The following is a 26,557-nucleotide window of genomic DNA, read 5'->3' as shown; positions in this document are numbered from 1 at the left end:
AGACTGATAACAGCTTTTCCAAATGCCATCCAACTCGGAGGCGACAGGGAAAGCTCGGTAAATAAACCTTCCTCAGGTGCCACACTCATCCTTGTGGCATCCCAGGGCCTCCTGGCAGCATGGTAGCCAGTGACTCATCCATTGGATATGTTGTTTTTCCTCACCCTGACAGGAGAACCATGTGGAGGGCTTGCTTTGGTAGGCTTGTTTGTCTTTTTCTTTTTTATTCTTTTTGTATTTGTGCTCAAGGAGTGAGCTGGCAACAAAAACAGAGGTGCAGGCAGTTTCCCATTGGAGAACATTCCCCCTTTTTTTGCTAAGAAATGATGGAGCTGGTCCAAAGAGTAGGGAAGATGATAGCACATGAGTAGGCTCTGCCCAATGCTCTCCTATAGATTATTTGTTGTAGATTTCTACTATTCTCTCCTAAAAAAACAATCTCATTGGCCATAAGTTTTGACTGGCATAAAGTCAGCAGCATGTTATGAGGCTTTTCATGGCATTATTTGCCAGGCCAGACCACAGGAGGCCTTATCTGCAAGGTTCCTTGGACCAGCTGGCTCTTGCCAGCATGGTGTGGGCACCACGGGGAATTTCATGCCACTCAGGGATGCCAAACAAACCTGTCACCTTTACCGCAAACATCGATGGGAACACAGGAATTTAGCTACACCCAAAATTTGCCACCTTCCCAAGGGCATCATTTAATGTCCATGGGATACAGGGAGTTGTAGTCCCAGCCTCTGCCTTCAGGAGGGCAAAGCTGACATCGTGGCTCCAGTGCAAAAGGTGGTTCTGAGCAACAATTTCCGAAGGAGGCTGAAGAATTATTTCGCTCAGTTAAACCCAGGAACATCGTGTGAAGATATGTGCACACAGCAACAGCCGAGCGCTCTGAGCAAGGGAGTTCAGAGCTGTCAGCAAGGAGGGAAATACCACTTCTGGGGATTGAAAACATTCCTAAAAAATTCCTGGCTCTCAGCCTAGTCTGTCCCATTGCTGGCCAAGCTCACAGTTGTGTATTTTTGCTTCTGGGCTGGAGTCACAAGAAGGTTTTTTCCCCCTTTTGCTACAACATATGGCCAAAAAGGCACCTCTTAACCTGGACTAGTGAGTGCCCAGCCTTTGGCCAACCTGGGTTTTGCAGGGCCCTGCTGGCTCATCCCCACCGAGCCTCTGGCTCGTGTTCTCGCAGGGACCAGCACAACAGCTGCAGCATGAGCCCAGCAAGATGTATGCATGCAAGTCACGCTGCTGACATCAAATTTTAAGTTGTGGGCGTCCAACGCTGCCTTTTTCCAGACCGTGAGAGTCCAATTCCCTGAACTCAGAGAACCAGCCAGGAAATGTGGGGTTAAGATGACACTTCCCATGTGGCCCCAATACATAACCTTAGCTCTGCCCCCCTGGGAATGGCAATAGGAACTGGAACAGGATCTTATCCCTCCTTGGCTGTATTTGATACATTCCCTCCAGATAAACTCAAGATCTCAACATAAAGCCAAGGGATTTGAAGGCTGCGTATATGCTGTTAAATAAAGGGAGGCCACGGGTTTATCCTTGGCCCCAAGACAGATGGCCATGAGGGATGGAGAAGCATCATTCTTCTTGGCTCATGGCTGGATTGAGTTGAGCATCTTTGGTCATGAAGTGGGTGGGACCAAAGCCCAGATGCATCCAGATGGGACCCTCAGGAGGTTTTTACTGAGTGTCCCATGTGGACATGGGAAAGGAGCCTTAGTGTTCATTGCCTGGGAGCCAGGAGCTGCAGCATGGTGAGTTGAAATGACTTTGGGATGTCTGGCTTGTAATTCACTCTGTGTGCTTTGCCTTCATGACATCCTCTCTCCGTTTCAGGCTACTACAAGACCACAAATGTCTTGACTTTTTCCTTTAACATGTATAGCATCTAATACTATTTTTCTGCTATGATTTCCTTTCTTGCCCCCTTCTCTGCACCCCCAGCAGGACCCATCATCAGTGTGTGACCCGAGCGCACAAGCTGTCCTTTTTTCCTGTGAAAAAAAAGCAAAACCAAAACAAAACATAAAAAATACAGAGCAATCTTAGCAGTCCCCTTCTGCAGCTATAGGATTTATCTTCCCAGCCCTTGCAATACCCTCCCATGCCCACGAAGCAATCCATCTCTCACCTGCTATTACAGAGTTCATCTCGCAGACCTAATGGAGTACGTGAGTCCTGAATTCGCTCCCGCTAATGCTCTCAGTGGCCGGGTCGCTGCGGGAAGCGAGCTGGGAATTCATTTTGAAAATCGATGCAGACGTCAATAGAGCGGCATCCCCCAGGGAAGAGACGTGCTTTTACCAGGCGTTGCTGCTCGGTCCCTTTAGTCCCCCTTTTTCTTTTATGCTGCTGGAGTAACCATGGGGTAATTCATCCTGCTTCCAAAGAGCTGTTACACTGTATTCTCCAGTTTCCCCAAATCACACTGATTTTTGGGAAAATATTAGCCCCCCCCAGCAATGCAAGATTCACTGCGCTCCTCAAAGTGCTGTGGTTTGAATTTGCTGTGCCCCAGCGTGATGTTGGGACCGTCCCCTCCATGCATCCCCAGGTCTCCCCTTAGGCTGTGTCAGCACTAATAACTTTGTGTAATTTCCAACTCCTGGGTGTGTTTTGGCTTGATGTGGCTTTTCCATGCAATGACAAGTGCAGAGCCTGCAGGGATAGTGTTGAAGGATTGCTCAGGGTAGAAGAACCTCAACCCAGTGCAGCTCACAGTTGTCCCCAGAGGTGACCTTCGTGCTGGGATGGAGACACAACACCAATCTCCCATCCTCCCACCATCCTTGGAAGACTCTTGGCCAAAGCCAAATGTCTTGGGCAACTCTTGGCTGTGATTTGGGAGGCCGCAAGATCTGGGGGACTGTTCCTAGAGGCACTTTGAGGACATCCCCCCTGTTTTTGATAGAAAGATAGATATAGGCACTACCACACTGGTTGACCTCAGATCACTCGATTTAGGACTAAGATTTGGGACTCCTAGAGCTCTCAAGATTCCTTTTCCAATGGGGATCAGTCTGCACTGCAACAGGATAAATATTTAATAAGAATGAGGGTCAAGGCACTGTTTAGTCCAAGGACACTCCGAGATAGCCACGTTACTCCCATGAAAAGCACAGGGGGATCTTTAATGGCCATGCAAAGAAGGCAGGAATCAGAGTTTTAAGCTCTCATCCCCCACCCTTAATGTCAGTGTTAAATATTGATCCTTCCTGTGTTTTGCACAAACTAAACAACAGAGTCGAGCCACGCTCTTTGCCTTTTATTAATGTACTTTTCTGCATCGAGTGAAGTTTGCAGGAACGCCAGGAAAAAAAAATGTAGTGGTGGTGAACGAGCGGCAGACAGATCGATTTTGTATCTTGACACAAATCAGAAGGCAGTGAAAAATCACCCCATGTGGAGCATCTCCTTGTCTGAGCCATGACAGCCATTTCACAGAGAACTTGTTTCTCTGCAGTATAGGAGAGTCAGGCCCAAAATTTCTGGTGGAATCTGGGATTTGAGGGGATGAATGGAAAAAAGAAGTTGGAAATTGGTAAAATCCCCCTCGTCCTCATAATGGAGCAGGTTCCCTTATGGGTTTCTCAAGACAAATTTGAGGAGCAGGTGGACATCAAACTGGAGCAAACAAGGGAGCAATCCTTAAACCAGTAGTGGTCAGAAAACAGGTGGATTTACCAAAGAAAATGTGTCCTTTTTGCTAGGGTTTGGGTTTTTTTCTGTGTTTTGCATCAGCACCAATAAATGTAAATCAGAGCTATTATAAAGGGTGACTTAAGTGAACAATGATGTTTTCACATGGTAGGGGTGCATCCATGGCAGGGAGACTGTGCATGGTCTTCTGAAGCCAGAGATGGAGCAGCTTTCCCAAAATATTCTGCAGCTTGTGAATTTTCTGGGGGGTTTGGGTTTGGGGGGATTGTTTGTTCATGGTTGGTTTTGGGTTTGGTTTTATTTGTTTATTTATTTATTTATTTATGTTTCTAATGGGAGTTTATAGCTTCACTCTAAAAATTCAGCCCTGGTTCAAATTCTTGGAACACACTATCAGAGTGCAGGAATGGCCAGGTGATTATTCCTGACCTCTAGGATATTCTCCGTTGAAACAAATTTGATATTTTAAAGCGTATTTCTCCTTGAGCAAGGAAAGCGTGTGCCAGGAATCACACCTTGGGTCTACTTCTCATTTTCCTAGCAGAAAACAGCAGGGACTCTTTTGAGGCCACAAAATTAATAGAGAGAATTGGTGAAACATCAGAATAATTTTCATCTCTGTTGTCATTATGTTCCTTCATATTTCCACCTCATGCCTCAGTTTACCTGACTGCAAAAGGATAGCAGTGATGCTCTTACATAGAGGGATGGGCATGACTTAAATTACATCTCTAAAGCTACCTGCTAAAGGTCTCTAAGAAAAGACAGAAGCAGAAACTGTACTGTGGAAGGTCATCTTCTTCCTCTTTTCTCTTCTCTTCTCTTCTCTTCTCTTCTCTTCTCTTCTCTTCTCTTCTCTTCTCTTCTCTTCTCTTCTCTTCTCTTCTCTTCTCTTCTCTTCTCTTCTCTTCTCTTCTCTTCTCTTCTCTTCTCTTCTCTTCTCTTCTCTTCTCTGTTCTTTTCTTTCTCTTCCTCTCCTCTCCTCTCCTCTCCTCTCCTCTCCTCTCCTCTCCTCTCCTCTCCTCTCCTCTCCTCTCCTCTCCTCTCCTCTCCTCTCCTCTCCTCTCCTCTCCTCTCCTCTCCTCTCCTCTCCCCTTCCTTTTTCTTTTTAAGCAGGTTTTAACAAACCACTGATCTCCCCCTGACAACCCCCAGACATCCCTGCAAGCTGCTGAGCATGTGATAAAATAAAATTATAAAATAATCATAAAACTATAAACCATGATAAAATATTTATTCCCCTACATGGTACCTCTAGTTGCATGCGCTCCAAGTAGAGGAGCTTTCTGTCCAGTGCATCACTCAGAGCCATAAGCAAACCCACCAACCTCCATAAATGCTGAAGCATTTCAGTAAGGAAAATCCTAGGAACACAGGCTGAAGGGTCACTGTGTCCAGCCTCTCACCGGTGTGTTTTTTCCCTGTGCAGACACCCTGAGGAGCATCGCCTCCATAAACCACGCGCCTCGGTCCTCCCCAGCAGAGCTCAGCGGTGCCAGCCACCACCTGCTGCGAGAGCGCAAGTCCTCAGCGCCGTCACACTCCAGCCAGCCCACCTTGTTCACCTTCGACTCGCCCGCCGGCCACCTCCAGAGCACCCTGTCCGCCAGTGCCCCCCAGGATTACCTTTTCCTCCACCAGTGTATGAGCAGAAAGTCAGAAAACGCAAGGTATTGTAGCCTACCCAGGACCAAACCTCAGGGATGGCTGAGGGAGGGTTTGGGGTGAGCGAGTCAACCCACCTCCATCCTTGGAGGTCTGCAAAACCCAGCTGGAGAAATCCCTGAGTGATGGTCTCAGCTTATTGCGGTTGGGAGGAGGAGGTCAGAGCAGCGATCTCCCAAACTCCCGGGTTTCCTGGCTTTCTGGGTTGTATTAAAAATTGGCTGAATGGCCGGACTCAGAGGATGGTGATCAGTGGCACAAAGTCTAGTCGGAGGTCAGTCACTAGTGGTGTACCCCAGGGGTCAGTACAGGGTCCAGTCCTGTTTAACATCTTCATTGATCCTCTGGATGATGGGGCAGGGTGTACCCTCAGCCAGTTTGCAGATGATACCAGGCTGGGAGGAGTGGCTGACAGGCCAGATGGTCTTACTGATATACCAGAGAGACCTCAACAGGCTGGAGAAATGGACCAGCAGGATCCACACAAAGTTCAACAAAGAGAAGTGCAAAGTCCAGCACATGGGAAGAAACAGCCCCCAGAACCAGTATATGCTGGTGGCCACCCAGCTGGAAAGCAAGTTGGCAGAAAAGGGCCCTAGTGGACACCAAGTTGAAGATGAACCAGCAAAGAAAGCAAATGGTGTCCTGGGCTGCATTAGGCCAAATATTGCCCACAGGTCAGGGGAGGTGATCCTTACCTCTGCTCAGCACTGGTGAGGCCACACCTGGAGTGCTGGGTCCAGTCTGGGCTCCCCAGTACAAGAGAGACATGGACATACTGGAGAGAGTCCAGCAAAGGACCATGAAGATGCTGAAGGGACTGGAGCACCTCTCATAAGAGGAAAAGCTGAGAGACCTGGAAGTGTTCAACCACAATAAGAGAAGGCTCAGGGGGGATCTTACCAATGTATATAAATACCTGAAGGGAGGGTGCAAGCAGATGGAGTCAGGCTGTTGTCAGTGGTGCCCAGTGCCAGGACCAGAGGCAATGAGCACAGACACAGGAGGGTCCCTCTGAACACCAGGAAACACTTTTTCAATATTAGGATGCACAAGCACTGGTGCAGGTTGCCCAGAGAGGTTGTGGAATCTCCATCCTTGGAGATATTCAAAAGCCATCTGGACACGGTCCTGGGCAACTGGCTCTGGGTGACCCTGCTTGAGTAGGGGTGTTGGACCAGACGACCTCCAGAGGCCCCTTCCAACCTCAACCACTCTGTGATCCTGCAGATGGGGCCCTAATTCTTACCTTTAACCAGGAAAAAAAACACAACCAGCGGGATGGGCAGGGTTTGCATCGCTCTTCTGTCCATCCCTGCTGTAGCCCAGAGCTTGCTGGGCTTCACAGCAGCCCATGGTGCACCATGTGGTATTTCTGAGCAGTGGCAGCTCTCCACCTCCAGACACAGCCGGTTGCCTTAAATAGCGAGGAGGGTTTTTTTCTGGCATGAAGAGTTTTGGCTCGTGAGAGTGGCGAGGAGGGAGGAAGAGAGAGATGGAGCCCAGCTGGCGTGGGGTGAGAGCAGAGCCTGGACTGCAGCCTCCGCTGGGCTTTCCTGCTGCAGCTGCATTCCTCTACCCCCAAAAAAATAAAAACAGCAGAAAAAGGCTCCAAAAAACTAACTTCAGATGGAGTTAATGGAACAGTGTTTAAAAAAAAGGCTTTCTGATGCTCCAGCTGCAAGGACACCTAAAAGCCACCCTCTGAGAGGCCACATGTGGTTGGGACACCAGGGAGGAAGGAGCGAGCACTGACGCTTTGGTGGCCAGAGACAAACTGGCCAGCGGCAGCTTCTGCAACTGGACCAGAAATAATGGCCCCAATCGATGTCCAGTGCACAGGGCCAGGCTGCAGGACTGCTGGGAATCCCTCCCTTTTCAGCACCGGAGCTCTTACTTTACTCATCCATAAAATGAGGGTAATAGTAGCTAATTGGCGGGCAATGCTGAATAATTAACCCATGAGATGTTTCAAGTCCTCAGCCAAAAGGACCCTGACAAAGCCCAAACATCTCCTGGGTGCACCGAGTCAGGGGTTCGTTTGTCGTATCGCAGCATCACTTGTGGTTTTTTTCCCCAAATGAGCCCTATTTCTGAGCGCCATCTCGTGCTGGCTCCATGAAACAGAGTCCCTGTTGTCCCTGCAGAGCGTCAACCCCACCGGAGTGGTGGAAACCAGCATCTCCCAGCTTTTCCCGTAGGGCTGGCACTTCCCCAGTGATTTGCCACAACTGGGAACCTTCTCCATAACCATTTCTGTTTTTCCCAGCATGGTGATTGACACAGGGCAGGACCCTTTTCCATGGGGAGATGTTTAAATGGGGCTGGATGAGCCTTTTCTGCCTGTCACCATGTGGTCCCCAAAAGCCTGACCTACATGTGGTTATACCTCTGTGAGCAAAAATACCCAGCCCAAGGCTATCTCTCACCCTCCCCGTGTGTATACATTAGCTCTTCATGGCAGGGTAACTCTTTTTTGGATCTTTGCTGAATTTTCTACTTCCGCGCTGCTTTAGATGGCTTGAAGGAAGGTATCATCATCCTCCACATTCAGCTCTGCCATGGCTTATCCTCATGCCCCAGTGCTTCATCAGAGATACTTGCATTTCCCTGTGTCTTGTGGGATGGGGTCGAGGTGGGGAGAAAGAAAAACCCAAGTAGCCAATTCAAGCATTCTCTGACTTGAGAAAATGTCATCTGCTGAGGTTAGGGGTACAGAAAGCCAAGCCCATGGGGCTCATGGTCTTCTGCAACATTGAAGCCTTGAAAGAGGAATTAGCAGGAGGGATAAAACAGGAGATGTAACAACTTGAAGAGAATTAGCAGAGGAGCACTGGCTAACAAGCAGTCATTAGAGGACCGAGGTCTCCCCAGTGCTTGCCCTCTGTCCTGGCTGCTGTCCCCAGGTGTGACCACAATACAAATCAAGGAGTCATTAGCAAGGCAGGGACCTAATGACCACGCTGCCTTACTCAACCAAGGGCACTTGAGTGCTTTTATAAATCTGAATTCAACCCTGAGGTTCATTCTTCCTCCCCTGCAGATCAGGGCTGCAAACCCGAAATCTCAGCTGGGAGTGTCCTCAGCCCCTCGGGGCTTGCCCTGCAAGGTGAAAGGATGGTGGCATGGCTGGAGGCTTTGAAATAGAATCACAGAATCATTTTGGTTGGAAGAGACCCTCAAGTTCACCGAGTCCACCTGTTAACCCAACACTGGCACTTAACCACGTACCTAAGAACCTCATCTACGCCATCAGGAATTTTTCCAGTCCCTCTCAAACACATTTGCAAGGCACTGCGGAGAGGTGGCCAATGTATGATGGCAATGCTGATGGGGTAATGCTTTGCAGCCACGTCTTGGGTTGTTGTCAGCTGATGCAAAAAATGCCCTTTTAGAGCTATTTGTCTAAATAAAAGGCTCACTCCTGCCCAAAGCCCCACCATGGAGCTGAGTGCTCCTAGCTGTAACTGGGTCATTTTGAAGGTGTTTTCAGGACAAAATGGGTTATGGGCATGTTTGAAGGGGTTTGAGATGTACCCATTGCCCTGGGGTTGGGCAGTGTGGGTTGGGAAGATAACAAACTGGGGGAGCAGAGCTCAGTGCACCCCAGGACTGGGTCTTCCCCCATCTCAGCCCCTTTCTCCCCTTCCTCCGCAGGAGTGCCAGCTTCTCCCAAGCCACAAGGTCTGCCTTCTTCATGCGGAGTGACACGGCGGTCCAGAAGCTCTCCCAGGGCAATGGGCACTGCGTGAACGGGGTCGGTGGGCAGCTCCACGGCTTTTACAGCCTGCCGAAACCCAGCCGGCACAACTCGGAGTTCAGGGACAGTGCGTATGACCTCCCGCGCGCCTTCGCTTCCTACACCCACCCCAAGTTGAGCCTCACCAGCTCTGAAACGGATAACGAGGAGGTCTACACCTACAAGACTCCCAACAACACCCTATGCAAGGAGTTTGGGGAGCTCTCCACGGACTCCTACGACATCCCTGCCACCCCACTTTCCATCTACCAGATCCCCAGGACATTTACACTGGACAAGAACCACAATGCTCTGGCTGTGGCCGCCAGCGACTCACCTGCCACACCACCCCCACGTCCCCCGAAACCCGGGCAGATGGAGCCACGGTGGGGCAGCCCACCCCAGCGGCCCCAGCCTGGTGAAAACTTAGGGCTGGCCCCCATGCCAGCCACCATTCCCCGGAGAAACACGCTGCCGGCAGTGGAGAACAGCAGGCTGCACCGAGGTGAATTTGGGGGTGGGGAGCTCTGGGGTGGCTTTGTCCTACCCAGGAGCCTTGGACGGGTCAGCACCACTGGGTTGTGGTAGGGCTGAAGTGGCTGATGGCATCAACTAGGGGGTTGGACACAAAGAAGCTCTCCCCGGTCAGGATCTGATCCTGGTTTTTGTATGTAATGGGCATGGAGAGGCAACCCCAGGGCTCTGCCCACACAAGCTGCTCACCTGACTCTTGGTTGTGTTGCTCCCTCAACCACAACCTCAAGCCTGCTGGCCCATGCAGCTTTTCACCAGATTTTGGTGATTTCAGCCATTTTTAGCTCGCTTCTAGTTCAGTTCATAACTGTGCTTAATGGAACGCACTTCAGCCTGGAGCTACCTTGGTTTTGCTCACCAGACAAGGTCATAATTTTGCGCATCTCCAAGATCTGATGCCCCCAGTGCAGCAGAACTGCCCTTCCCGTTGGCCATGGATGGGCCACGGATGGGCGTGCTATTTCCAAACCTTATGCCTAGGATTAGATAGTGGCAAAATAACTTAGAAGGGGCAGCTGTAGAGAAAGCATACTGTAAATGAGGCACACAGCTCCCTGAAATGCCTCTTCCATCTCCTCCTACCTAAATACCAACATTTAGGCTGAGATCAGACCCATGCTTAGCAGTAGGCAGACAAGTCTAAGAGCTTAGCACCCCATCCTCACCCCATCTTCCCCTTACTGGGGGCTGCCAGCCCTCACATCTGCTGAGCGAGCCGTAACAGAGCTCTCCCTTAACCCAGTTTTGTCACCGTGATCTACCTTATCTGACATCTTCACCCATGGGTTTTTGCAGCACTTTGACAGAACCAGGTTAGGTCCGTGTGGCACGTGCAGTTGCGTTAACACATCAGAGAGAGATGCTAATTGGGAGGGAGCATAGCAGGGAGTCCATGATGGGCTAAAAGACACGTCTTCCCACCAGAGTCTCAGTCACCGAGAGTAGATTGTTCCCTCACAGTACCTGGATTTTGTTTTCAGGAGTGCTTTTTATTAGCAGTTTATTAGCGCTGGGACATGTTGGGCATTTGTGGTTGTGTTGCAGCTTCTTCTTGTGAGACGTACGAATACCCCCAGCATGGGGGCGGCAGCGCTGTGCAGTCAGTCGAGTCGATGAACGACGGGTACAACTCCTACCTGGTGAGTTGGCCTCCGTATCAGTCACCACGCTATAGGCACTTTTGCACCTTATAGATTCAGAGACAAATCAGTTCCAGGTTGAACCTCACAGGCCATTACATCAGAGCTAAGTCAAGAAGGGTTTTATTACTGATTTCAGTTAAAACCATGGTAGCCAGCAGGGTAGAGATGGAGGGACAACCACCTAACCCAGAACCACATGCAGAGCTTTGCTTTGGGTGCTTCCACAGAGTGCATCTGCTTGGAGCTTTGACCCAAATAAAGCACCCAGGAGTTTGGCTTCTTCCTGAAAGCCTGGGTTGCTGCTGAGCTGAATTTGACACGTTGCCAGAACAGCCTCTTTTGTGCACTTTCTGAGAGTTCCTGAGCTGGAAATGACATTAAAGCAGCTTTTCATATTGCATTTTAGTCATGGCCAGAGCCCAGGGAAAAATGACTTTCCAGGTTAAAGCATGTTCCTGCAGCTCACTCTGATCATGAGAAGAAGCTCAAGACTGGGTTATTAAGACCTTTCCCTGAACTCAAGATGTCACAGTGTCTTGGTAACAGTGGAGGTAGACCTTCTCAGTGCAAACTGGTGGCCGAGGAGGGGACAGACCATCCCTTCCCTCTGTCCTGAGATGTTAGAGCTGGTCCCACCTCAGGTGCATGTTCAGTAATGATGAGATGATGGGGTTTATAGTGTGATGGGGTTGAGCAGTGTCTGATGCTCACAGTACATCCTCCCACTTGTCCCCCAGCAAGCCAAGGCAGTGGTGGCCCGCTCCCACAGCACCGACTCGGAGGACAACTATGTTCCCATGAACCCTGGTTCCTCACCCCTGATCCACGCCGAGAAAGCCAACGACAATACCCAAAATCTCTACATCCCCATGAGCCCTGGACCGCATCACTTTGACCTGGTGGGGTTGTCCTCAGCCACCCTTCCCGTGCATAAAGGAGGAGCCATGGCACAGTGCCACAGACGGTTGAGTGAAATCCAGCCCCCGCCAGTCAACCGCAACCTCAAACCTGACCGGAAAGGTAACAACAGTTATTTGCGGGCAAATCTCTGCAGGAACTCTTCTATTCTTGTAACATTTTGGATTGCATCTATCACCTTGTACACGCTCAGCAGAGTCATGTGGGGTGTGATTTTCTACTGCAGCACAGTTAGACCTTTAGATCTTCTCCATCCCTGTTTTTCAAGAGGACTGTGTTACAAATGCAACTCCCATAGTGCTCTCTCAAACCCTTCCTGGCCTTTACAGGAGATGCATGTCACAGGCAGGATCTCACCCTCTTTACCTGCACCGCTCCCTATGCTCCACTCAAAAAAGCTCTGTTGTAGCAGATAACCCAGACTTCTTCTTCTGTTTCCTACTGTCTGTCTCTAGGCGGTTATTCCCTCAGGGCTTTGCCTCCATCCTCCAAATTCCTCCACAAACCATTGCCCAACAGGTCACCAAGGACATGCCAAGGAGAAGGGCTCCCATTGTTAGGGTGTCAGCACCTAACCCCGTCAATGTGCTAGACGAGGGCTGGGGCTGGAGTGAACCACTCTTCCACCCAATGAACCACCCATGATGAAAAGAGCTTCCATGTTCTCCTGCAGAGGTCCTTTCCCATTCTCTATGAGGAAACTCTCTGGTCAGAGACAGCTCAGGTCTGGCAATGCCTGGTCTCATCCCATATAATGGATTATTACAGGTCCTTAATTAATGGATTTATTATACTCTGGGTTTGGGCGTTTTTAGCAGATCTCTGTTCCCTGAGAGGCTTAAATGAGTGTAGAGATTTTGGTTGGGGGAATTTGTCAACAGCAAGGAGGGCTGGGGGCTTGATTAGCAGAATGGGATGCAAATAGCAAGTTGTTGAGGAGCATCCTCTCTTGTGCCAGCCATAGATTCTTAATTGTAGGAATGCGCTGCCTCTGAATGAAAGGTTTTTTGTCCCCAGCAAAGCCATCACCGCTGGACTTGAGAAACAACGCTGTCATCGAGGAGCTTCCCTTCAAATCGCCAGTCACGAAATCCTGGTCCAGGCCAACGTGAGTATTGCTTGGAGCAAGAATTCTTGCTTTGCTCTAACAGCAGATCTCTGGTCTCACTCTCGCTGGTGTTCACCTGTAGCCACGCTGTCACCTTTGTTGTGGATTAAACATCTCTGGTTGAGTGTAATGGGGATGTCAGCTGCCCTTCAGCTCACTGCAAAGGTTTCTTGTGGCCTGCCATCTCTTTTTCTTGAAGGCCATGTTTCTCATGGGCCATTTTGAATCAAGCTAGAAGTGAGCCCAGCCTTTGGATGCAAAGCCAAATTTCCCCAAAAGCTGGATGTTCCCTTCAGCCCTCCTTTTGTTCTTTGCCAATTTTAGAAACAGGAGTTGCAGAGCTGGGTCATGCTATGCAAACATCTCCACTGGGATGAAAGCCCACCATGCTCAACAACCTTATCTCCACCAGGGACCAGAAGCAGCTATCTGTGAAGAGGAGCATTTATGGAGTAATTCTCTCCTAAAATATCCTGCCACACCATGGTGATTCGGAGCTCAGGAGTTTCTTTGGTCACACCATGGCCAGATTTAGGACCTGGAGCAGATACTGTTGAAGCAGAGGGACTCCTCTCTTGGACCTCTCACGAGCTTAGTCAAGCATTGTAAGAGCTGGAGTTGTACTCCCCAACTTACAGGTGGTGGCAGGATGATAAATTGGTTTAGGTCAGGATTTCACATGAAAGCCCAGCATGTGTCCAAGCAGCTAATTAAGATCCCTTGAAGATATTTCCTATTTCCGGGATCTGACACCACCTGGAGGGCTGTGGCTCTGAAGCAGGACCTGTAGTCCACCACGAGTCATGACCCAGCTGAGCCACCCCAACTCAGCAGCACTGGGGCCACAGGCCACAATTTCACATCCAACTTTTCCCCCCAAAACCCCACTGTAGTCTCAAACCACAAAGTGACATTTGCAGGGTCTGACTGAGCTGTGTTTTGATTGCCTTGAAAGCAAAGCCTAGCCTGAAGGAAGTCTGCAAAATGAAACCAGAGCACTTCAGAGCAAAATCTGCCAGCCAAAAATAACAGGATTCGCACAATTCCAGTTCTGCTGCTAATTCATGGTCTGATGTTGCCCAATGAAAGGCAGAGGCAAAGCTTGGCTGCTATGACTCCTCTAATAAATTGGATTGTGTGGAGACTGACTGCAGGGCATGAGCACTGTGTGCTGAAATCACTGCACAGGGAAACAGCAAGCAGGGTTTGATTGACAAGACGTCTGACCCGGGAGAAGCTAATGGATTTTTCCCTTATCAGCTAATCATATGACCCTGCCTTACTGCAAGGCAACAAATAGGTTTTTAAGACACAAGCTTTAATGCCAGATGCTGATTGCATTATGTTATTCTGTATAATCAGATTTGGTCAATTGCAAGCAAGACAATGCCTCAGAGGTTTTGTTTTTCAGCAAAAAATTCACATAGAACCCTGCACAGTAAACAAATCCTGGAGCTGTGGTGAGGTTGGGGGTGAGAAGCTCCACTGAGGCTGGGTCTGCATCCTCCACAATGAATTATTTCCTGTGAGATAAAAGAGTTCATGGAGCCCAATTTATGTAGCTGATAGCAGGAGTGTTACAGGTACATAGCAGGCAAGGTGTTATTAAAAAGACCTAGAAAGAACAAAATGGGAACACCAAACATGGTGATTTCTGACTCATGGGAAGGTTGAGTTGGAGAACTTCAATGCCAGCAGCTTTCATGCCCAGGCCCCAGGTTGCAGAATCACAGCCTGGTTGGTGTTGAAGGGACCTCTGGAGATCATCCAGTCCAACCCACCTGCTAACACAGGGTCACCAGAGCAGATCACACAGGAAGGTGTCCAGGTGGGTTTGAATGTCTCCAGAGAAGGAGACTCCACAACCTCTCTGGGCAGCCTGTTCCAGGCTCTGGCACCTCACAGTAAAGAAGTTTCTCCTCATGTTCAGATGGAACCTCCTGTGTTTCAGTCTGTGCCCCTTGCCCCTCATCCTGTCGTTGGCCACCACTGAACAGAGTCTGGTCCATCCTCTTGACACCCACCCTGGAAATATTTACAAACACTGATAAGATCCCCTCTCAGCTTCTCCAGGATGAACAGACCCAGCTCTGTCAGCCTTTTCTCATACGAAAGATGCTCCAGACCCCTCAGCATCTTTATAGCTGGAGTTTCTCCAGTAAATCATTGTTCTTCATAAGCTGGAGAGCCCAGAACTCCAGATGCAGCCTCACCAGGGCAGAGTAGAGTGGGAGGACAACCTCCCTCAACAAACAACAATGGACAAGCAACACCTGCCACTGCCATTAACACATTGAACCTTGTCCTTACAGCCAGAGCTTCAACGCCGGCTCTTTGCAATACTGCCGCCCTGTCTCCTCCCAGAGCATCACCAGCACTGACTCGGGAGACAGCGAGGAGAACTACGTGGCAATGGTAAGGGCCCCACAGCTGAGATATATGGTCCTGGCAGTACATATACATTCCCCAGCTCTGCAAACACATTCCTAGCTCGTGACATGGAAGTGCTCAGATAGCACCATGAGGAATGTGGTGTAATCCTTATGTACATCCCTACAGGCACAAAACAGTGGCTTTCATTCCCAAAATGACACGTCCCATTGGGGTTTTAACTGCATATGAGATCAGGAACATATATCACCTACTTTGGGAGGAATTAAGAGGGGATAAAAATGTCTATGGACTATCACAATCTATTTTCCTAATTTAAGTTGATTTTTTTTTCTATAATAGCTGCTGACCTCATGTTTGTGTGGAGGGCAGGGGCTATTGTAGCAGCAGCTGGGAGTGGTACTGTCTGCAGGGAGAGGGGTTTTGTCTCTCCTCATGAAGCTGCTGACTTGAAGCATATTTTTGAGGCTGTGTAACTAAGGGGGCAGAGGGAATCTGTACTCTGTATAGCATGGTTGTGTTTAGTGAAGATCCCAGAGCTAGTCTGGCCTCACTGAGGTGTGGTTCCTGCAAAATGCTGAAGTCCACGTCTGATGTCAGGCATGTGAATAAAATCAGCACAAAGGCAGCAGAACTGCACCAACACATAAAATCAAGACCATGAACTTGAAACATTTGTTAGCACAATATACAGTATATATAGTCCCCCAGCAGCTCTGCACAGCCTGGTCCCAGAGAGGCAGGTGAGCACATATCCAGGCTAGGACCTCTTTTAAAAACACAACCAAGGCATTTTGTTGCCAAATTTGTGTTAATTCCTTCTTTTTTGCCTTCTTCTCATTTTAATCCTCATTATCTCTCCTGTCTCTTCCCTACATTAGCAAAACCCCATTTCTGCTTCTCCTGTTCCTAGTGGCACCAACAGCCCAGCCCCTAAAAAGAGTTCGGGGAGCGTGGATTATCTGGCCCTGGACTTCCAGCCAAGCTCACCAGGGCCACACAGAAAGGTACGCGGGGTGGGGGGGTTCAACTTCTGATTAAAAGGGATGAATTTTTTAAGGGTTTTTATGCACATTGGCAACAGCATGGTCCAAAGCCCTGGGCAGGGTTGATAAGCGGCACTGTAGCCTCAGAGGCGTGATTTTCCCTGCAGATCCTCTGGTGTATTTATTCTAGGTCAGACTTGATCTGTGTCGCACGTCTGCAGCCTTTCTGGAAGTGTCACCAGAAAGCAAGGATGTACAGGGCTTCAGGGATGCTGATGAGACCAGAAATTCAGCTGGAGATTTTTATATTCCAAAGCTGTCCAGAAGTATCCCAAGAAGTATCAGAAATTTTTGTTTTCCTCCTTCAGAACAACAGATCCTCCAGAACCAGACCTGGGTTTTCCACCTGAGATAATTTCATGAGCTCATTCAGAAAATGCTGGGCACCTGCCTCCTGACAGTCAGGTGCTTTTAAAGGGCACCATTTAGGCAGAAAAAGGACAAACCACTTTTGAAAAGTAAAGCTGATGTTTAAAAGCTAGATTATGTTGAGCTAATCAAGCTATTGCCCAGTGAGAAAGAGCTGTGGGGAGAAAATGGGTCGGGAATGGGATGTCTCTGCCAAGTTTCACGTGGAAATGTGAAAGGAGAAATCTCCTAAAGACCCACATATTGGTGACTTTTCTCCAGATTCATACACGGGGGAAACAAAAGCCATCCTAAAGTGAATCACAGGAAAAAAGAGCAAGAAAGGACCTCAGGGCATCCCCACATCCAAAGGAAACCTCTCCTGAGGTGGTGGGGTTGGACTAGATGACCTCTGAAGGTCCCTTACAACCCAAACTATTCCATGATTCTATGACAGACAAGGCTTAAAAGTCTCATATGACATGAGGGACTAAAGGCAGGTCTGAGCAAACTATGAGGGAGAAGCAGAGACTGTCTCAAGCAAAGCAGCACCTGAGCGAGGGGATGGTGAAGGACAAGGCACTTGATAAACCTTGGTGGGAATCACCTGTGAGTTGGCCTCAATTTTCTCGAACACCGCCTTGTTTCCTAGGCGAGGCATCTCACTGGTTAGGTCTTTTTTAATTTGGCAGTTCTCCCTTGACTGTTTCTTTCTTCCCACCACCTTCTGCAGGTATTACCATTTTAAATTACATCCCAACCTGCAAAGGTGATTTTTAGACCCTGAAAGCACCATCTGGGTCTGGTTGGAAGTAGCTGGAGGGTCCTCTGAAATGCTTGTAGAAGCAGACAAAGTTCCAGGACTCAAGCAACTACAGAAACAAGTATCTCCTTCTTCCTCAACAGGTCTCCTTGGTGAACCTGCAAACACATCTGTTGTTTTGGGGATGAAAATAATCTAGTGCCATAGGTGTGTAGAGTCAGCATAGTTAAGAGGGATGGAGCTGGGATTTTTATGTGTACCTATAAGAGTTCTTGAGTTCTTTACAAGAAAATGAGCAAGATGCAATGCTGAGTTTGCAGTATCAGTGGTTAGATACCAAATTTGCAACCAAGCGTTCACGTCCCAGAGTTGGCGTGAAGGTAGAGACCCAGGTGCTGTTTCCACCCTCCCATTGCACTGCAATCTCAACCAAGCAAGATGCAGAGTAGACTGAAATCTTTCATCTAAGACCCTTCGGGAAGTTAAAGGGCGGGTGATGAGCTATGGAGTCTGTGAGAAAGCAGGGGAGATGCTGGCGAACTTGCAGCACCCACTGCTGCTACGGGAAGGAGCGAGAGGGAAGAGCAAGGAGCTGATGAGTGACCAGGCGGTGGCCATGTTTCTCCTCCCCACAGCCCTCCACCTCATCGGTCGCCTCGGATGAGAAGGTTGATTACGTGCAAGTGGACAAGGAGAAGACGCAGGCGCTGCAGAGCACCATGCAGGAGTGGACTGATGTGCGGCAGTCCTCGGAACCCACCAAGAGCACGAAGCCGTAGCGGTCGGGGACAGGCAGCGAAACAGGCAAATGTCTCACTTGGCTTCCAGCTCCACCTGAGCTGGATTTCTGAGACTTGTCTGCAGAGGGGAGGGGGGAGTCTTCATTTTTTTTTTTCTTTTATGACAAAAAGAAACTTAATTTCAGGGTAAGACTTAGCAGATACTGTTTGCCAGTGATAGAGACCAACGATGTTCGGTGGCTCAGTTTGTGCTTTAGCTGCTGGATGCACTATCCAGGAACTCCAATTTAGCAATACCAGGTTTCACCTTACACATATTTTGCTTACAGCTATTAAAGCCACCTCATATGTGCTAACACTGCATCATCTCTCCCCGTCTTCTTCCACACCATGCCCCCAAACCGTGCCGTGCAGGTTTGCAGCATCTCTCCTAGGACATCATTCTCCAGCTCTTATTCCCCACTCCTTACAGTTGCACTCTTCTCTGCCTCCTCCCAATCCCAAAACTGAGCAAGGATCATTCGTTTCAAAATCACTTTCGTTGTCCCATCTCTTGTAAATAATATGTTCAGAACCTTTGAGGGCTATTGTCCTCCTGGTGGGATGGCCCCCATGTGCTTGGCTGTGGTTTTTAGCCTTCAGGAGCTGTAAGAGCATCCAGACTGTTCCATTGAGCTGACTTTGAATGCCGGGTCTTGCCTGACCAACACACACATACATGTGAGCGCGTGCTCACACACTTGCATGCATGTGTGAAGCAGCCAGTTTTGTTGGGCTGTCTTCTGATGATGATGGTCTCCAGCTTCTGTCAAAGTCAATGGGATGGGGAGACTGGCTTTGAATGGCAGAATTTAAGCCCTGACCCACTGTCTATCTGAAATCAATTTCTTGCGAATCTGGCCTTAAGAAGCAAAATCTGCTCTTTGAGACACCAAAAGAAGCCCACAGAGTGAGAGTCCTACATTCATGGCCATCATGAGAAGCTCTGTGGCTGAGTTCAAGGGACACAGGGAGGCTCTGGAGACCCTGTATATCTGGACTGGTGTGAGGATAAGTGACAAGGAGGGAGTGGGAGGCTGTTGTGAGGACAAGGAGAAGGTGGATGCTGAAGTGCAGAGGTTGGTCTTGGGTGACGAGGTCCAATGGGGTGTATATTGGAGGAAAATAGTAGAGTCATTGAAACTTGAAAGGGGTTTGTAGCATTGAGGGTGTTGGTTTCTTCTCCCCAGTAGCAAGTGATAGGACAAGAGGAAATTACCTCAAGCTGCACCAGGGGAGGTTTGGATTGGATATTAGGAAAGAATTCTTCCTGGAAAGGTTTGTCAGGCATTGGAATAGGCTGCCCAGGGCAGTGGTGGAGTCACCATCCCTGGAGGGGTTTAAAAGACGTGTAGATGACATTCTTGGGGACATGGTTTAGTGCCAGTGTTGGGTTAACAGTTGGACTCTATGATCTTGAGGGTCTCTTCCAACCAAATTTTTCCTGTGACTCTAAACGTTGTTTGATGGTGAGGTCTTAGGCTTGGGAAGAGGATGGTTAGCTTTAATGTAGCATTATGGTTGGTTTGTGGTGGATGCAAAGGACCAAACTAGATATTTTCTCCCCATCTTCAGCAATTTTTCTTCAACACAGAAATGGGGCCTGTTGACATTAATGACCCTAGGCTCTAATTGTGGATAGGAATCTGCTATTGTCCCTTGCCAGCCTCCTTGACACATACAGGCTTCAGGATCGCTCCTCAGGCAGCTGCCAGGCACAGAGAGCCGAGAAGGAAGAGACAGTTTATTGCAGAGATAATAATTCATGATCTCATGAAAACAGGAAGGACTAATGATTGCCATGGAGCAGCCTGATTGCCAGACAGCGAGCGCTGACACAGATAAACAGGCTGTCCGCAAACCAAGAGCCAAATGACAAGACGTTAGAAAGATTAGGTAATAATATTTATTAAATAGCTGGAGCTATTCTTTCTGCAAGCTGAGCCCCTCCCAGCACCATGAGCTCTATGTTCCACCAACACCACCAAGTTGCATTGATTATCAATGCTTAAGCATTAACACATTTGTTTAATCTTGGTCTGAGTTTGGAAAGGACCAGATGTGACGCACATGGGCATCGGATACCAGTCCCTTAAGGGCTGCGTGCTGGTAAAATAAGTCTTGATCTTCTAATACCAATTTATATTTTCTTCTTGAATGCCATGAAAGGGAAGGATATTAATGGAAAAGCTCTGACAGCCCTTTTAAGACACTGAAGTGTTGTCCTTTTACAGCAATAATGAAGCAGCTATCCTAATGTTCATGGCAAAAATAATAATCATCTAGGAGAAACAAAAAATACCCAAAGGGAAGATTTAGCACAGCCAGATGCTTTCTGAAGGTCGGGGACTGTGTTACAGCCTGCAAGGGCCTTTGCATCTCATTGGGGGCTTGCACATTTGCATGGTGAGATAATGTAATGAAGACCAGAGTACAATGCTTCGTATTTCTATAGCCTCTTTCATCACTGCATCTCAGGGGAGACTAAACTTTGGGCCAGATCCAGAGCACGCTGAAGTGCGCGTTCACCCGTGTGAGCTGCCCATCCCCACCAAAAGCAAGTGTAACTCAAATGGGAAGCTGTTTTATTCCGATTTCATCCTCTAAACTGTGAAGCAGACAGAAAGGAAAATGAGGTTGTGGGAGAAGGGTTATGGTGCCCACTGGATGTATTTCCCTGCCAAAATTGTGCTGTTCTCCTCACAGATTTTGAGAATAACTCTTTATGCTGCCCTGCGTCTGTCTCAGTAAAACGGTGCAACTATTCTCAAGCTGAAACTGAGCCCAGCTCCAGGCTAAAAAAGCTTGAACCGGACCAAAAGCCTGGAGAAATCAAGGGATAACCCATGCTCACTCAGATTGAGTCTTTTCATCCACGTGTGAGACTGGGAGGTCAACAAGTCCCAAAAGCACCCTGAAAGTGGGCAGGCAAGGGGGAGGCAGCAGGGCAGTCGTCATTTCTGGTGGTGCAGTGTCTTGAGGGACAATACAATGGGTTGGGATGCATTTTGCTGAGTCTGTGTCCTGTACTTCCACACTGGGACTGGCTACACCCAGTGCCCACTCTTACGTTTAATCCAAAGAGTTAACTAAGATTGGAAAAGCCATTTATGCTACTGGAGAAACTAGTCCTTTTTCTCTACATCCCACAAATGTCTGTATTTGTCCATGGGGCAGGCACTGGTATGGGGTAGCTCTTTTCCCAGGCTCAGACCCCCTGTTTTGATGACTTTCTTTCATGAGCATCCCCAGTAACTCTCTCTTTGCATTTAGCAGACCAAGGACCCAAATAGCCCAAAACTGGCTATTTTGAAACCACTGGTTGCTGGTCCCTCTCTGCTTTGCAGTGAGGCCTACATTTTCTGAGAAACAGATATTTTCCTTCATTTTTTTCCCTGTTAGGCACCAAGCAAATGGCCCCTCCAAACTAAGCAGCAGCTCATAGACTTTATGCGTTGCCGTATAGACATGACTATATCAACCCCTCCTGAAAGCCTTTAAGTAATCAATGACTGCAATGGAAATAGTCATTCCTGACGGTTGTCAAGCTGATTACAGCAGTCCCTGATGATTAATGTTTGTGCAGTGTTTAGTCTTAAACCATATTGAAAAGCAGCTGGTTTAATTACACGGACTGCCAAGAACTTTGTCCTGAAGGCACTGAGTTTATCACATCCACTCTGTCCTTGGATGCTCAAGTATGACTGATTCTTTTGTTAGAAATAGGTATTTTAGGAAGCTGGGAACATTGCAAATGATTCATTTTAATTGCAATTAAAATGGCTTGAGTCTTCACGTCAGAACTTGCTCTTCAGCTCTACCATCCCATTTAAGAAAAGGGTGGTGCCTACATGTGTGTGTGCTCTTGGAGAAGGGTTGTCTATGGGATAAGCATCATGACCCCAGCATTTAGTTTTATGAAGTACCAGTGCCATGCCTCAAAGCTCTTCCCAAGCTTTAAAATCACTAAGCTGGTGGTTTGAAAGGCAGAAGTCTCCAAAAGCGTGTATCCCTTGCTGAGGTTGTGTGGCTGCTGCTCATTGTTCCTCTGTCTGGTGCGATGTGTGAGCTGCCTTGGAGCTGATTTGGTCAAAACTGACATTTGAGTGGGAAATACATTTCTAGCTCTAAATGGGTGCCAGGCCTAGGCTTAGTCTCAAGCAGGAGAAAGAAAACAGGAGGAAAGAGGCAGGGGAGTTTACCAGCAAGATTTGAGTCTTGGTCCTCACCATGTACTCCTTTAGCATGAGTCTCAAATCAGACATACAGAGAAGATTGTGGAGTGGGGTTTTGCTCAGCAAAAGCCAGGTATTGGTGGGAGAAGAGCTTCCACCACTCTTGGGACTTCCCCAGGGCACTTCACTCAAGGGGGTCCTCCTACCCAACTACGTGCTGCCTTTGCTCTCTGGCTTGCACATAGTGCTGGTCCGTGTGGCCAGCTCTGAGCTGGGCAGGAAAAGCCCTACCAAAAATATGGTGGAGATCTGGACATGCTGGGAGACACCTTGCTCCAGGGGTCCCGTGAACTGGTCACAAGGAAGCAGTGCCATGGCTTCTCAAGGTTGTCCTGTGAGATGCCACCTCCATCCTTGAAGCTTTTGAAGACCAAGCTGGACCAAGCCCATAGCTGAGCTTGCATGGAGCAATGGGTGGGACTAGAGACATCTGTTCTCCCCAGTTTACCCTGAGACCCTGTGCTGCTGGGGCTGAGTGGAGACTCCTCCATGTGAGAGAAGGGGACAAAGGTACTGTCTAGAGTCCTATAACATCTGAAACAGGGTCAGGGCCTCTTTTCTGTCCGTGAAACCAAGTGGCAAGGCACAGCTCAACCCCTAAAGCCATACCCCCCTAATCCACACTGGGGAGAGGGCTGGCTGGCCCAGACCAAGCCATCCAGAGCGTGGACAGTCCAAGCAACAGGGGAACAGCCTGAACCTGTAAATTTGTTAAGACAGACATCAAGCCAGAGCTCTCTGCAACCCCACACCAGCATCTACACCTTGGCATCCCAGTCCCTTGAGCATGCTGGGAAGAGTTGACTTGTTTTGACCACCCATTGAGCATGGCTCCCTGGGAGGGGTAGAACCATGCCCAGGTCTGATGCAGTGGTGGACTTTGTTAGGAAGAGGTTTAAATAGCTCCCAGGTCCCGTCTGATCTTCCTGGCCCAGGAGGTGAATAAGAGGATGGTTTTCTCAAGTCATTATGTTGTGTTCACACCTGGTGATATTGCTGTTCCACATAAAAGTTGACACTCACCCACACTGTGTGTCCCATTGGAGGGATGCTGTTTGGATGAGACGAGTGCCTATGGAGAAGCCCTGCTTGTAATGGGAAGGGTGAAGAGCCTAACCCCAATCCCAGCCAGATGACACCCATGGCCATCAAAGAGCCTCCAAGAAAATTAGAGAGCCCAGTCCAGCATTGAATCACAAAGGCCAATAGACCAGTTTAGGACCCCTGGTGAGTCTTCATATCTCCTCTGCCCTGAAAGCACCAACATGCTCACATGTACACAATGATCTTGGAACTGTTAATGAGGCTCTTGCAGGTAGAGACATGCACCTTTTGATCAGTTCATCCTCCATCAGCTTGTCTGTGGTGTCTGATCCTTGTAGTCACAATTTTATCTCTTCGTTCACAACTCCTAGAGTTGTATTGTTGATCAGGTTGCTACTTCAGTGGCTGATCTTGGGAAAAGTTGATATGTAGCAAGGTGTCACCAAACAGCTCTCCCCATGCCAACCCACAGCCTGGCACATGGTGTCGAAATTTTGACACCAGCCAACAACGTCTGAAGCAGAAGCTGGGCCACATGGCTTCATCTGTTGAGTTAAAAGAGCTTCTCAGTGGACTTGCTTCAAATCAGCAGGGTCTTAATTTTTTATGCAGCCAACTGCTAACATGTAATGGGTTCATTTGTAGGCCAGTGGGTTGACTATGTGGGAGAGGTTTGCCCCAAGACCAGGAGACAAGAAACCATCATTTTAACTGTCATTCTTTGGGTGACACCACACTTTATCCTCAGGTGGGACGAGAGGGTTCATTTGAGCTCTTGTATGCCGCTTTTTCTCCAGCTTTTAAAATGAAGATTTTCAGTAGTTATTTCCCCACCTCACATATGCATTATGAGATGCAATTAATTGACATCTAATAACACAAAGAGCTGTTTTGAGTCTTTGTGCAACGGTTGGGCAGCATGTGGTGCTACCCCCTTGTCATGCCCAGCATCACACATAACACAGCACATCCCAATCTGCAAAACGCATTAAAAACCCCTCAATCCTGAATTACCAAGGTGGAAAAAAACTCAGGGGGACTTTTCTCCTGAATGAGGGGACTTGGGGAGGTGATAAGCCATTTGCACAGTTTCAGCGTTCTGCTGCCACATCAACCCTGAAAATAAGACATTTTGTTTGAGAGCCCTTTGGGCGTTGGGAAGAAGGGAAGGGAGCAGGACCCTGGGCTCCAAGGGGAGCCCAACGATGAATCCCGTAGGGTTAGGACCAAACCTTTAGAGTAGTTGTGTCCCACTCAACCCCACCCTTGGTGAAGTCAAGGGATCCCCATTGACTTTGGGCATCGTTGTGTGGGAACAGACCCAGCCAAATTAGGGTAGTTTTCTCCATTAGTTTCTTAACCTGCTGTGAGGGGGGGTCAGAGCTCTGGCTCTGAAGCCACCGTGTCGACAGCCGATTCGCAGGGATGTTTTGTGTGTTACAAAGCCTATGACTGTTCTTAAAGAGGAGTATTTTTAATTTTTTTTTCCATTTGTAGAAGGAAGGACAAGAGTAATCTGTGGCAAACTGTACAGTATGTGTCTTCTTGTGGTGTCACTGTTTGAATGGTTATTAAGTTTTCAAATCACTGTGGACAGCTAATCACTTAAGTTATTAATTTATTCTTCGGGTTTTTGTTGTTTGTTTTTGTTGTTTTGGTTTTTGTTTTTTTTTTAAAGTAATTTGAAACAATTATTTATCCTGTAAATCAGTCTTGAGTGAAGCCTAGATAATACTTTTTTTGCTGTTAATAAACATGGTACATGCCTGACATGAAGGTGATCTCATTTTTAAGTACTGTATATACAGTGGGAAAGCAACAGTAAAATAAAAGAGTGATAATAATGAGACATCTCTCACTGGTGACTCCCAGCATGGATTCAGAGTGGAGTAATTAGTGACCGGATCAAGTTGAATTATGCAGCATCTTTAAAGACTTCAGAGCATCTTCCCAGCATGTCACCAGGTATCTCCTACAGCTTCAGGTGTCCAGTCTGTGCAATCAGGGCCTTTAGGATGTGGTTGATAGCAGAACCCAAAATGTGTGATTTTCAGCTGTCAAAGGTAAGTTCATACAATATATCTACTCCGGGGATACACTTTGGTGTGTGCAGGGTGAAGACCATGAGCAGCTTGGCACCTGTAAGCCCCGGCTCAGGACACCAAATCACCCATACCGCCTAAGCACGAGAACAAATCTTTTTGCCCAGAGTGAAAATTTAACCCCTGCCCCACTTCAAGACACTTATATCTAATTAAATAAAAATTATATAGATGCCTGAGGAAATACACCTCCCTACAGCACAGCCTCTGGATCCCACTTTTTAGACAAAAGTAGCATCGTCTCACTCCTGCAGCACATCTGGGATCCCAGACCTGGAGCTGAGGACCCTACTGCAAGCTCTCCTTTGCCAGAGGCATGTGTGACTCTACGGCCAATATTATCGGTTATACTGTAGCATAGACTTTACTAATATACCATATACAAATATTACTGTTATTACTAACACTAATACTAATATAGCATATACTATAACTGGTATAGCACAGATACCATAGATATGTACTGTACTAATGCTATACTAGATTTCTGTAAAGCCTTTGATATGGTCCCCCATAACATTTTTCTAAATTGGTTTGATGGATGGATCGTTAGATGAATGAGGAATTGGCTGGATGGCTGCATCGAAAGAATTACCATCAACAGCTCAGTGTCCAAGGGAAAACCAGTAATGAGTGGTGTCTCCCAAGGGCCCATACTGGGACCAATACTATTTAATATCCTCATTGGTGACCATTCACAGACAACACCAAGCTGAGTGGCATGGTTGATACTCTACAGAGAGAACTACCATCCAGAGAGACCTTGACAGGCTTGAGGAGTGGGTTCAAGTGAATCTCATGAAGTTCAACAAGGCCAAATGCAAGGTCCAGCACATGGATTGGGTCAACCTCCGGTATCAATCCAGACTTGGGATGGAGTGATGGAGAGCGGCCCTGTGGAGAAGGACTAGGGGGGTGCTGGGGGTGAAAGACAGGACATGAGCCAGCAATGTGCACTTGCAGCCCAGAAATCCACCTGTGTCCTGGGCTGCATCCCCAGCAGCATGAGCAGCAGATGGAGGGAGGAGATTCTGCCCCTCTGCTCCGCTCTGGTGAGACCCC

At 48.2% G+C, this 26,557-nt stretch overlaps 1 protein-coding gene across 3 annotated transcripts in view; it reads left to right on the top strand.

The window, feature by feature from the left end:
* GAB2 (GRB2 associated binding protein 2) overlaps nt 1-25,165 on the top strand; it is a 118,462-nt gene extending 93,297 nt beyond the window's left edge. For 2 of the 3 annotated variants that reach the window (XM_065030324.1, XM_065030424.1), the window contains exons 3-10: nt 5,111-5,351; nt 9,004-9,590; nt 10,664-10,758; nt 11,499-11,781; nt 12,697-12,787; nt 15,100-15,202; nt 16,060-16,185; nt 17,971-25,165. In XM_065030324.1, the coding sequence (XP_064886396.1) occupies nt 5,111-5,351; nt 9,004-9,590; nt 10,664-10,758; nt 11,499-11,781; nt 12,697-12,787; nt 15,100-15,202; nt 16,060-16,185; nt 17,971-18,114 (1,670 nt within the window). In that variant the 3' untranslated portion in view covers nt 18,115-25,165. The remainder of the gene's footprint in view (nt 1-5,110; nt 5,352-9,003; nt 9,591-10,663; nt 10,759-11,498; nt 11,782-12,696; nt 12,788-15,099; nt 15,203-16,059; nt 16,186-17,970) is intronic. The other variant, XR_010466252.1, reaches the window with a different exon arrangement.
* Nucleotides 25,166-26,557: the final 1,392 nt, after the last annotated feature.

This window comes from Columba livia, chromosome 1 (assembly GCF_036013475.1).
Source record: "Columba livia isolate bColLiv1 breed racing homer chromosome 1, bColLiv1.pat.W.v2, whole genome shotgun sequence".
Classification (NCBI taxonomy): domain Eukaryota; kingdom Metazoa; phylum Chordata; class Aves; order Columbiformes; family Columbidae; genus Columba; species Columba livia.
The sequence above is the reverse complement of the archived record's forward strand: the minus strand, read 5'-3'. Positions and strand labels throughout refer to the sequence as shown.